The 13,669-nt window shown below is 31.2% G+C and overlaps 2 protein-coding genes across 3 annotated transcripts; one reads left to right on the top strand and one right to left on the bottom strand.

Annotated features, from left to right (window-relative positions):
• Positions 1-2,040: 2,040 nt before the first annotated feature.
• LOC145059287 (late embryogenesis abundant protein At1g64065-like) lies at positions 2,041-2,910 on the top strand. Its single transcript, XM_079007142.1, has one exon. The coding sequence runs from the start codon at positions 2,112-2,114 to the stop codon at positions 2,814-2,816; it is 705 nt and encodes a 234-aa protein (XP_078863268.1). The 5' UTR covers positions 2,041-2,111; the 3' UTR covers positions 2,817-2,910.
• A 1,705-nt stretch (positions 2,911-4,615) lies between these two features.
• Positions 4,616-6,028, bottom strand: LOC145059039 (copper ion binding protein). 2 transcript variants are annotated; one of them, XM_079006900.1, is made up of 2 exons: positions 5,858-6,028; positions 4,616-5,263 (listed from the first exon to the last, which is right to left on the bottom strand). In XM_079006900.1, exon 2 carries the CDS (start codon positions 5,250-5,252, stop codon positions 4,758-4,760), a length of 495 nt encoding a protein of 164 aa, XP_078863026.1. In that variant the 5' UTR covers positions 5,253-5,263; positions 5,858-6,028; the 3' UTR covers positions 4,616-4,757. The 2 variants fall into 2 exon arrangements, with proteins under 2 accessions (XP_078863026.1, XP_078863025.1); XM_079006899.1 differs by having other exon boundaries at positions 5,796-6,024.
• Between the last annotated feature and the right edge of the window lie 7,641 nt (positions 6,029-13,669).

The following is a 13,669-nucleotide window of genomic DNA, read 5'->3' as shown; positions in this document are numbered from 1 at the left end:
TAACTGAAATGTAAAATAGTAATTTCAGATGAAATCTATAACAAACTGAAACAACAATAACAAACTTGATTAAAAATTGAAACCACAAAAACTATTGCTTACTAGGGTAATAATCTTTCTCGCTTTGTTCACAATTAGGCAACTTTTTTTGTACACGTCTAACATTTAACTTGTTATATGTGCTCACATATTACCATTATAACTGACTATAATAGGTGACAATGGTAACATGTAAATCGTCAAATGTGTACAAAAAACAGAAATTGTCTAAATGTGAAAAAAATGAAAAGTTAATTACCCTCATAAGTCATTTTCCTCATTTTTAATAACGATTTTCTTTTCATATATGTTTGTATTATTTTTTTCGGACGTTATTTTTAAAGTATCAATAACGTCCTTAATACTAATTAAATATTGATCAATTCTAAACCTTGCTTTTGAATTAATAAATATGTTTTTGTTTTTTTTTTTGAAATATTTTATATAGTCTCTTATATATATTTTTGCTTTTGTATTTAAGCATGTATAATATCTTTAAAGTAAATAATATCTAACAATAAAATTAAATAAATTAAATATGTAAGAATAAGTATGAAGAGTCTTCTAAAAAAATAAAAATAAAATATTACGTAGCAAAAAAAACAAAACAAAACAAAATCTATATAATGTAAATGTTTTAAAATTATTACAACTTTTTAATACTTATTAATTAAAAGTTTATAAATTTTTTATTTTTTAATACAACATTTTAAACTAGTATTTAAGGAAAATATTTTAAAATGTTATTAAAAAATATTAAATTGTCATACAAAATATGTGAAACACTTTAAAATGTTGTAAAAGAAAGCTTAAAAATAATTGTATTAAAGTTATAAAAAATTATATGAAAATATAAAAAAAAAATTAAAAAGTTGAAAACTTGTAACAAAAATTTAAAACATTTATAAAATATTTGGTTGAAAAACATTTGTATTAAATTTATATGAAAATATAGAAATAAGTCAAAAACAATTTATAAACAAAGTTTAAAACATTGTATTAGAAAATGTTGTAAGAAATTATTAAAAAAAAAAAAAGAATTTAGAAAATTTATAAAAGAAATTGCTCACATTTAATCATTTAACTTGTTAAATGTGTTTATATATTAGCATTGCCACTACGCAGATGACAATGATAATATATGAACATATTTAACAAATTAAATGACCATATATATATATATATATATATATATATATATATATATATATATATATATATATATATATATATATATATATATATAGGGTAAAGTGAATATACCTAACAACCTTATATAAACTAAGGTACCTAACTCAATAATACTACATCGGTTTGTATCATATTTACATTGTAATTGCCTAAGGTTCTTAAACTCCAACCCTATAACTTGATTACTTCCAAAATCTTTGGATTTTCAACAATATCTTTCTTTTACATCACGTCTTTCTATCGAATACCACCTGATGAGTTTCATATCCTACCGCTACAAATGAAAGGATGTAGGAGAAATATAATGATGAATTTCCAATTTTTTTTTTGAAGTAAATCAAGTTTAGGGATGAACTTTAAGAACCTTGGATGATTGCAATGAAAATTTAATGCAAAATGACATAGTTTGATGAGGTTAGATACCTAAGCTTATATAAAATTGTTAGGTATATTCACTTTACCCATATATATATATATATATATATATATATATATATATATATATATATATATATATATATATATATATATATATATATATATATATATATATATATATATATATATACCTGAACCAGACGAAAAGACAATTATCCTAACAAGTCATTTTACCAAAACTATTTATAAAAGAAAAAAAATGAGAAGAAAATTGAGAATCTAAAAAACCAAAGACACCATTTATATAATTTTATCCTTTTTTTTCTATATTAAATGGTCATTAATTTTGTAATTGCCAAGGAAATTTATAGCATTTGGGCTTCCTGGTCTTCCAAATTCTATGTCAACGATCAAATCCAAATTCTTAGTCAACGAATCAAAGTTGGACAAATAAAATGAGCCCCACCCACCATTAATTGGCCTGCCATGGATCAATCTCAATCATGTCTCAGCCAAATCAAAAACTGATGACGGACGACGATCAAGAGAAGCCTTTATCTCCGGCGCCTGAGATCCGTCATCTGCCTACCACCACCGTAGACGAAGCCTCGTCCACCACATCAAATAAGCAAACCCAAGGCTTCAGCAAATGCACCATCTACTGCGGTATCATCACCGCCGTCGTACTCATCATCGCGGTGGTGCTGTTAGTTCTAGGCCTCACAGTCCTCCATGTCAAAAACCCACAAATCACCATGAACTCAGCAACGATCATCGGATTTGACCGAGTCAACTCAACAGATCTACTCACTGGTAAAGCCAATCTGACAGTGGTGGCAGACGTCTCCGTGAAGAACAATAATGTGGCGGCATTCAAGTTTAAAAGGTCAAATTCGAGTCTTTTGTACCATCAGACGGTGATCGGAGTGGCGGACGTTCCCGGAGGGGTGGCTAAGGCAAGGAGGACGATGAGATTGAACTTGACGTTTGAAGTGGCGGTGGCGGAAATCACCGGAAACCAACAGTTTGGGAGTGATTTATCGACGGGGATACTTCCGGTGGAAAGTTATACAAAGATTAAGGGAAGGGTTAAGATACTGAACATCATTAAGAAAAAAGCAACGGTAACAATGAACTGTTCCTTTGCCGTTAACATAACGAGTCGGGGGATTGTCGGTCAAAATTGCAAGAGGCATGTTTCGTTTTAGGATTTCTTCTTCACATGTATTTCTAATGATTTTCTTGTTTTTTCAAAAAAAATATTTTTTGGAATATTATATAAAAGAAATTATATTTTTGTTATTTTATGGTTTAAATATTATACCATTTAGTGAATTAGTGGTTAAACTTTTCAACATAATAAGTCTCTAAGTCTAAACTTTTACAAAATTACCACTTTCAACTACTACTGAAACTTTGACCATTTCGATAATCCACACTCGATAAAGTTCATCAGACGTGTTCTTCAACCACTATATGAAATTAAAAGGTGAGAAATGACAAAAAATAAAATGATTTAGAATTTTCAAAAATTAGAATATAAAGTAAATTTAATCATGTGATGTTTAAACAACTTCATACTTTCACCTGATGTGTTTCTTGTCATTACATCTTATTGGCTAAATCTGCGGCTATTGAAGGATCGTGCAATCCTGTTTAAATTATGTGGACATACGCATACGAGACTCAATATTTATACAATTTTAAATTACATAATTACCGCTTTTAACTTATAATTTTCTTTTATAATGCGTCGAATAATTACTTCATTGGAAAAATTAAAATAAAATATAAGCATGTTTGCGGCGATATAATGTGTATATACCCCGATACCATAAACGTTGTCCCTCAAGAGAAACTTAAATATATTGAACCTATTAAAACAAGATTTAATGAGATGTTTTAATTTTCAAGGACAACAACATTGTGTATTGTGTATAATAGGTATATAAAGTTTTGTTACGATGTGAATTCCTCTCTATTAGGTTCTAACTAATAAATTTGGATTTCGGTAACAACAAAAAGATATTATTGCTCCAATAATTAACTGTCATGCTTCAAGTTTTTAAAGGACCAATTACTTTTTTTTATCGGCGTTTATTACTCTACAGGTTGCTTATTTCTTAATCAAAACAGATTAATGACAACAAATTTAAGCAAAAATTTAAATGTGAAGCAACATGAATCGTGATATGGTAAGCCAATGGAATCAAAATTTTATATAGTAAGTTGCTTCATTTTTACTTGTGTCACCATCCTGAATCGAACCATAAATGTCGCGGGATGGAGAATTTATATGAAAATATAGTGTAAAATTTGGGTTTACACGATGAAGACCCAAGACCCTGATTTTGCATAAAAATAAATAAATAACAATATTTTTACAAATTATTGGACATTTATCTAGTAAAATATGATTCAAACAATAGTGCAATACAATTACCTTTTGAGAGTCTCAACGGAAAGGGTATCATTTGATGTCGATAATGACAATACATTTACTCTCTATAGCAATTTCAAGTGCACGCATGATTTTCCCCATGAGTTCCTTTTATTTAGTCCCACATAACAGTTAATTCCATTTCATTGTTATCTTCTTCCTTAAGTTTAGCAAGTAGTGGTAGTTATCCTATTTAATGAATTGCATCTGATCGACGGAATATATAGAAATTTGCCCCAAAACTCCATTTAACACGTATCTCATAACGTAAAGATAAGCCAATTGAGAAAGTCAAAGAATGTCTCAATGTCAACTTTGAAGACCATTTATTATTTATGAAAACCTTGCCAACTTGATGAAATTATTGGAATAACACTTCTCATGATTGTTAAAAACAAGATACAATACTATTTGCAATCATTCTAAAATGCTTTCAACTATTATCTCATCTAATATTTCATCAACATATAAATTATTTCAGCTTCATAACTAAAAGTCAATAACACATCTTGGAGCAAAAACTTGACAAAAATGTAAAATTCTTTAATGTGGTTCACAATCAATATATGAAGCAATAATTCCATGCTTTTAATAAGAGTACAAAACTCCAGTCTCCAAAAACATTCCATACAAAAACACAAATATTTGTTCAATTGATTCAACAATTTTAAGTTATTATCTCAAGTCAAAAACATGTAAAAAGTTTTTATTACTTTAATTCACGAATCTGTTGCCTTATAGTGCGAGCACAATCTGCAAAATTCTTGACAAGGGTACTGCATTTCAACGGGTCTTTGACATTTTCTTTATAGCAATCCAAACAAGCGGTCAAATCGGTCAAACATGGCATAGGTTTTGCATCCGGAAGCTTAAACTCTTTTTCATGAAGCTCTTTTGCCTTTTGTGTCACTTCAAACAACATTGCATCTTCTTGCTTTTGTAGTTTTTCCAAAACCCTCTCACTGTCTTCAAGAACAGAACGAATGGCATTCACTTCAGGTGGTGAAGGTGGTGGAATTGGGAGGTACATTGGCGGCCATGTGGCGGCAGTTGGTGGTGGTGGTGGTGGGGGTGGTGGAGGGATTGGGTGTTGTTGGGGAGTTTTGGGTTTTGGTTTTCTTGTTTTTTTCTTTACCTTGTTGGTGTTGTCTGCTAGCTGTTTGACTAAGTTTCCACTTATTTGAATGGTAAATGCATCATCCATGGCTTTTGATCCTGTAAAAATAACCAGTTGTCATTGGTTTACACCTAATGCAAATGGGAACTAACTAGCTTTATTGTTCAATGGTTTCTGTAGACTTAAAGCTTAGATCATATCATACATATCAATAATCAGTAATCACACCATAACAGTTTGTAGATATTCAGTTTGAAGATAATCATGTTCGATAACATTTTGAAACGAATCAAACACAAAATCATAATGCAATTGCTGAAAATCTGTTGACTAAATAAAATCGTGATTACAATAATCCCTGAACAAATTCAATACCATGGAAGGGGATCAAACACCTTCAACATAATCAGTCAGGAACCAAAACACAAACGGATTGACGAATTACAGTATTATAAAGATCAGTCAGTTTCATTAGTTCGTATGACCAAAATACTAAATTCAAACGAAACCCTAGATAACCTAATTACGCAAATAAGAAGAGCAAAATCGGTGCCGAGTACCGGTAGAATGTAAACAGAGATGCAATCGACACAAATCACGAAATTTAGATACTCTTGAGAAATGATTTACCTGATTAAACCGAGGAATGGGGAACTTGAATGCGGTTCAACTGTTTAAGAGCTAATATGTACCTGTAGTACTAAAAAATTTCCCGCCTATGGCTTGGGTTTGGAACGCTGCTTCGATATGGACGATTTCGTTTCTGATTTTAGTCGTAAAGATTTTGTTTCCCCAATTTCTCTTCGGCGTCGCTCCTCCGCCTGCTTAAGCTAATGATGCGTCTCTTTGATCTCGCTCCTACGATGTGCAGAATATTGGGCTATTCTCAAGATTGGGCCTTGAGCGATGACCCAAAAGGCCAACAACCACAACTGCCAATGGCTTTTACAAGGATAAAAAATATAAAGATAATATATTTTTAGATTTGTATATATTTGGTTGTTGAGTTTTTTTTTTTTTTTCATATTTGTTTCTTTAATGTGTTTAGGTGTACATATTCAGTCCTTATAACCAACTACTCTAGTTAAACCGAAAAAATGACTTAATATGGTAATTGTAACACTTGAATCCTGGTAAATTTCTCTTTTGTCCTTGTTGAATTTATTTGTGCGTTTTAGTCCTTGAGTTATACGCGGGGCGTACCACAAGGTACACTTAGCGTACTCATGCGAAGACTTGGACAAGGTTTCGGGTGCGTACGCTTGGCTTAATGAAAACCCTAATTTTCAAGTGTAGACACTATATAAAATCATTTATGTCCTCCTAGCCCTATACTCGAAACCCTAAGCCTCCCTCTTGCTTTTTGAGCTTATAGTGTCCATTTTGGTGTGTTTTGATCCATATTCAAGAAGTAGAAGTTTGGTGTAAGGTGGTGGATCAAGGAGGAGCTTGTGGATCTCGACATTTTGCTTCATTTCTAGCTTATTTTACGTAAAAGGCTATGAACTTGATCAATGATGGTTTAGATCTCTTATATTTGAGTATTTGTCCATTTTTGGCCATAAATGAGATCTAGTGGTTTGATACCAATCTAGGAGCTTTGAGTTGCCACTCTTGGTGTTTCTGAGGTTCTAGATGCATAAAGTTGTCACCTTTAAGGGTTAGATCCATCCATGCATGAGTTTATGCCATTTTTGTGAAAGTACAATGCTATATCTTGATTTTGGGATCTTTTGGGGCATGTAAAGTCACCAAGTCAGTGACTTTATGCTTCTAGATGTCTTTTAGGGCTTAGATCTGTGTTTTAGGCTTTTGGTCTTAAGCATTAAGAGCTTAAGACTGATTTTTGGTTTAATGGCTTCATATGTTGGGCATACAAGTCTGTACGCACGACGTGCAACCTAGGTTGCATGTACGCTTAGCGTACAACTGAGTACGCCCCATGTACTTAGTCTATTGGGCTTCACATCTTTTGGGCCTCAGTTGGGTTACTTCTTTGGACCCTGTTGATTTGGGCCTTAATGGGCCATCTAACATCAAGTTTTTGTACTAAGGAAAATTATTGGGCTTTTGGATTAGGCCTATATAAGGGGTTTGGGCCCAATTTGGAAAATTGTGCCATAAATTGGCCATGAATGATTATTTGGTTTTAGGCGTTTTAGATTGTGGATTTGGGCCTTAGTCTCGGATCACATTAGGTCATGTGTAAAATGGTCATTTTACCCCAAGTATATATTATTGGATATAGATGGGAACCCAAGTGTTAATTATATTGGTCGATTCGTATACACGAGATCTTCAACTTTCGTTTACATTGTTTTGGATAACACTCAACTGATTTAAATTTCGATTTCTGTGTTGCACACTAATGTATCGAAACTTTAAAAAATCATAACTTTCTCATACGAAGTCACATTTATGCGTTCTTTATATGCACGCTTTTATTTTCACGATTACTACGACTTTCGTTTAGATTACTTAGGCTAATAAGCAACCTATCTCCAATCCAATTTTTATATCGCACTTTCACGTATAGGGTTGCACGTGAAACTTTGAAGAATCGTAATTTCTTCATGCGAAGTCAGATTTAAGCGTTCCTTATATCTAGTATATTGTCATCACTACTACTACAAATTTTAGCAAGACTATTTATCCTAAACAATCTTTTATTTTTAGATGTTTATTTATCATAATTCGTTAAATTAACGATATATTTTTATACAAATGTTATAAGTCAATAATATTTGCTCATAAAACATGTACGCAATATATTAACATCAATTTGAATCATCTAGCCCTAACTTGTGGGCATTGCAAAAATATTAAGGATTAAATGTACAAAAATATAATAAGGACTAAATGTGTAAAAACTGAGAAATATATTACCATATTAAGTTATTTTTTCCATTTTACCTGGAGTAGCCAGTCATAAGAACTGAATGTATACAATCAATAAAGTTGAAAGGACAAACATGTATGAAAAAAAAAACATAGTGACCAAATGTGTACAGATTGAAAAGTATATTACCCTTTTAAGTCATTATCCCGTTTTAAAATGGATTTAGATTGGTTTTTAATCGGTTCGGTGAGGTTAGAGGAGACATAAGCAAAAACACTGATTCTAAATTGGTCTTGAAAACAAGTCGAGGACTGAATAGGTCTTGGACCGAAAAAGACTGTATCATAGGGATGAACATGGGTTAGTTTGGGTAAGTTTTTGGCTAAAACCAAACCAAGATAGTGAAAATTGTTTTTTCGGTTTTAAAACTCAAATCAGTTTGGTTTTTTCATGAGTTATAAATGTTGTAAAATGTTTTAAATTATTTCAGTCCAAAATTTTGAACTTAACCAACACTAAAGGCTTATAGATACAGTTAGAGTATTATGAACTGAACCACATTTCTCATTTGTTGCTCTAACACTCCGCATACTGGCGCGGCGGGAGAGTTATAATCATAAATAATTATTCATTGATGTTGATTCCTTGCTAGTTTACCCACCACCACTACCAACACCTCTACCACCAACCAACACCACAACTTCCACCTTCTTCACCTATACCACAACCACCTCTGCCAGCAACCATCATAATCATATATGATTATTCATTCTGTGAACAAACATATATGTATAATCAGTTATGATTAGGCATATATTTATAAATATATATAATCATATATGATTATACCTCCCTGTTATATAATCATTCATCATGACTATTTATCCCAAATAATCTTTTACTTTTTGACATTTATTTATCATAATTCGCTAAATTTACAATATAGTTTTATACAAATGTTATAAGTTAATAATATTTGTTCATAAAACATGTACACAATATATCAACATCAATTTAAATAGTCTAACCCTAACTTACGGGTATTGCAAAAGTATTAAGGACTAAATATGCAAAAATACATTAAGGACTAATGTGTATAAAATGAGAAATATATTGACCTATTATATGCACGAAAAGGTATTGATGAGCCCCAAAACCCTATCTAATTACTTTTGACTTAAAACATAAAAACTAAAATCCTTAATTCATGAAAGATGTCCGAAACATCACATTTTTCATTTTACCCTTTGACTCCAAAACACAAACCAATTGATTAGATCACATAATTCATGAAAGATGCCCTAATCATTCATTTTCCATATATATATATATATATATATATATATATATATAAAAGGAAGTAAGGGTATATTGGTCATCTTTATGCATTGTCTAGGTTTTATAAGATTTGCAGGAGTGCTTACTAAAATGAGAAAGAAAAACAATAAGGTTGAGTTCTTTTTATGTGCTCGACCAAAAACAGGACGTACACACACAATCAATGTAAAAATGGCATGACCAAGTAAAAATGTTCACTCAAACATTTCATCGAACAACTGTAGTGAACAACTCACTTTTCACTTTTGAAAGCCTAAGACTCTATGAGTATATCTGAAACCATCCCATCTCAAGCATCCAGTTTAGGAAATAAGAGAAGCATGTGTATATGGGTGGAAACACGAAATTTACGAGATTAAGGATTGAACCATGTACTTATGTGACTTTGGTGTCATTTTGATTCGAACTAATCTTCTCGACGTTAGTCATTGACAACATCACCACTACACATTTCTTAAATTCTCCTTAACTTCTTCAATGGGTATGCTTTCCTGCAAAAATTAATCAAACCCAATAAATAAAAACAAAAACCCAAAAAATACACATGTATTTGATTGATGCATTATTTTTTTCCTTTATTTTCTATTTCATAGCAAATTGACCAAATTTCATCACAAATATTTGAATATAGGCTGTAATCGTTATATATGTTGTTCGTTTATGTAGAAATCGGAGGTTGCTATGGTTATGGGTAATCAAATGAATATAGTAACAGTTCTTTGGTTTGCTCTCATTTTTAGAGTTTGTTGTTGATATATATATATATATATATATATATATATATATATATATATATATATATATATATATATATAGAGAGAGAGAGAGAGAGATTATTTCCAATGAATAACATAAGATGTATCATAGATGATCACTCTGTCATCAATGAATAATACATTAGGTAGGTCATAAAATTACAAGCCACCGAGGGTCATATTATTAAATAGAGGTGATATTTTTATTTAAAAGTTAATTCATTCATATAACATGTATGTTTTATCGACTTTTAAGATAGCTACAAATATTTTGCATCTTATATTGATGGATCATGTAGTAAAAATATCAACTCCCATTTTTAAATGCCTTTGTTAATTGTTATGAATGAGTTTCTGAAAATAATGCGTAAATATAAATTATCCAACACATTAAACCTCAAAATAAAAATAAATTAAACAATAGTAGTATTTACATTTTAGTTAACACTTTCATATAAACAAAATAAATCATATCCTCTATATGACTTGATTAACTAGTTATAAATTAATTAAATGGTATGTTTTTAAAAGTATAGTGACATATTGTTTATAACAATGATTTAAGACAATTAAAAACGCATTAGTACTTTATAACATTAACCCTAATTATCGTTCATAGGTTTGTTATCTTTGTTTCAAGGTATTTTAAATATTTTAAAATCAAACAATTTACAACAATTACTCGAACTCAGAGTATTTCATTTATTTTTGTTGAATTTTGTGTCTTTAAAGAATTATCCATTTAGACCACTTACAGATGAGTCAACATTCAACTAATATATAGTATGTCCTATTGGTCCACTTACCAACTAGAGAATATGTCCGTCTTTCCTTTTTTCACACCTTAGCTACCTAATCATTTCAATTCCTCAAAGGTTTTACTTTTATACATAAACATGATTACACAAATCTACAATATTTATCAATTATTTTATTAAAACAATGTATATAAAAGTCTCATTATAAGTCTTGCTTCAAAGAAGATAATTGTTTAACGACGTTAACTCCTTAAATTTAATTACTCATATAACAAGTTGATGTATAACAAAGAAGCATATAAATAACCATGAGTCCATCCGGTATCGTCACAAGAAAGTTGATCGTTGTGGACGTAGCCACAAACCACGTCCAAATCATTTTTTGTCACAAAAGGCTTGATTGTTTCGTCGTGATTACTATGGTCACGGAAGGCTTGACCGTTTCCAATGGTCAAAATCCTTTTTTTTTAAATAAATAAACTTTTCCTATATAAATTTAACGATTAAATATTATATTTTCAAACCATTCAACTCTTTATACTCTCTAAAAAAAATCATATTTAGAGATTTTTTTTTTACAAATTTTGATTCGGATGACGATGGAAAATTTATCTTGACATTCTTCAATGTTGTACAACACATGCAGAATGAAGAACGTACGGATGTTTCGCATACAAGAGTGGTTGTTAATCGATATCATCAAACCACACATGAATTATTGGTACGTGATACAAATAATTTTCTTTATAATGTTGCGGTATTTGAACGTCGTTTCCGTTTGAATAAGGCTTAATGTTTCGGAGGTCCATTATGATTTTTTAGGCAAAAATCTCATGTTAGAGATAGAATGAGCTTTAGTAGTTTACAAAAATGTGTGGTTGGGCTTAGACATTTAAGATATGATATAAAATTTGATGCATCAGACAAGTACTTGAAAGTATCTTAGAAGACCGCAATTGAGTGTGTATATTAGTTTTGTGCATGTGTGTATGAGGTTTATCAGGAAGAATATTTGCACAAACCTACTATACATGATATTGAGAGATTATATTTGGCACATGAAGAGAGGCATGGATTTCCCAGAATGATTGGTAAGCTTGATTGTACACATGTCGTGTGGGAAAGATGTCCAACTGCGTGGCGTGGTCAATTTACTCGATGTGATATAGGTCAGCCAACTATAATACTAGAAGATGTTGCATCTCATGATTTGTGGATATGACATTCATTCTTTTGAGTTGTAGGGTCTAAGAATGACTATAATGTTCATGGCTAGTCCCCTATTTTCAACGATATATGGACTGACAAAGTACTTGATATGTCGTTCATGGTGAACGCGCATTCGTACAAATATGCTTACCACATTTATGATGGAATATACCCAAATACATTTCGATATATAGAATGACTATCTTGCTTGATTCGAACTCTCTTGTTTGCTTACTTCGAATCTTATTGCTTGCTAGTTAACTTGTTATTCGAACCAATACATTTTGATGACCATTCGTGGCAATAGATAATGTTGGAAATCAGGCCCTCAGGTTTGCACATAAACACTATACTTCTCTGTTTTGAGAAAAAGAAAGAAGAAGAAAAGATGAACGTGACTAAAAAATGGATGCTACATTCTATTCGGAAAACACAAAGGATTTTATAGCCTAGAAAACCTAAATGAACTAAAACAATATCTAGCCCCCGTTTCATCTTTTCTAGCACTAGACCTATCATTCTAAAACCCAAAGACTCGGTCCACATGACCCATTCAACCCATGACTTCACGTTTTTATTTAATTCATTAAATAAAAGAAATATTAAACTAAAACCTTTGATAATCTATCAAGATTAAACCTAACATTCACCCACTTAATCTTGATGATCATGATCTTGCTTCTCTTGCTATCCGAATCATTGTGATTTAATCTTGCTACTTGCTTTAAGAATACAAAGTTCTTATATCTTGCTCTTGCTAAACTTTCTATTTTCTTGCTTGATTCGAACTCTCTTGTTTGCTTACTTCGAATCTTATTGCTTGCTAGTTAACTTGCTATTCGAACCACCTAGGTTCGGTCTTTCCATCTTGCTTTAATCTTGCTGTTTTTGGTTTCTTTCTTGCTAACATACAAGAAACTTTTGTCGCTTCTTTCTTTTGATAACAAAAGCATGATCAACCTTGCTGCTATCTTTCACTCTCTTGATTGCCTTTCTTTCTTCTATGATCCAATATGACATCGATTCTTTCTCTTAAATCTTCTTGCTTTTCATCCCTTCTTTTGGTCGATATACTGTAGTCTTTTCTCGATATCTACTGTTCTTTAGATCAAGAAAATCTGCATACTAACTTGCTGCTGCTAGATTCCTTTTATTTTTATTTCTTATGATCAGTGCCTTTGTTTCTTCTCGTTCTCGAACCTGTAGCCAAGGTCTGCTCCTCCTTTATCGATACCAACTCTCAAACCGACAGATACCATCTTCAACCTACTTCACCCTCGCTCTGATACCAAATTTTGGAAATTAGACCCTCATCTTTGCACACAAACACTACACTTCTTTGTTTTGAGAAAAACAAAGAAGAAGAAAAGAAAAAAGTGACTAAAAATGGCTGCTACATTCTATTCGGAAAACAGAAAGGCTTTTAGAGCCTACAGAACCAAAATGAACTAAAACAATATCTAACCCACATTTCCTCTTTTCAAGCACTAAACCTATCATTCTAAAACCCAAAATACTCGGTCCATATGACCCATTTAACCCATGACTTCACGCTTTTACTTCATTCATTAAATAAAACAAATATTAAACTAAAACCTTAAATAA

Source organism: Lactuca serriola, chromosome 6, assembly GCF_051521515.1.
Source record: "Lactuca serriola cultivar US96UC23 chromosome 6, Lser_US96UC23_V15, whole genome shotgun sequence".
Classification (NCBI taxonomy): domain Eukaryota; kingdom Viridiplantae; phylum Streptophyta; class Magnoliopsida; order Asterales; family Asteraceae; genus Lactuca; species Lactuca serriola.
This window is presented reverse-complemented; position numbering and strand designations above follow the sequence as displayed.

Excerpts from the sequence above, each read along its gene's own strand:
- LOC145059287 (XM_079007142.1), top strand. The coding sequence starts at position 2,112 with ATGTCTCAGCCAAATCAAAAACTGATGACGGACGACGATCAAGAGAAG.
- LOC145059039 (XM_079006900.1), bottom strand. The coding sequence starts at position 5,252 with ATGGATGATGCATTTACCATTCAAATAAGTGGAAACTTAGTCAAACAG.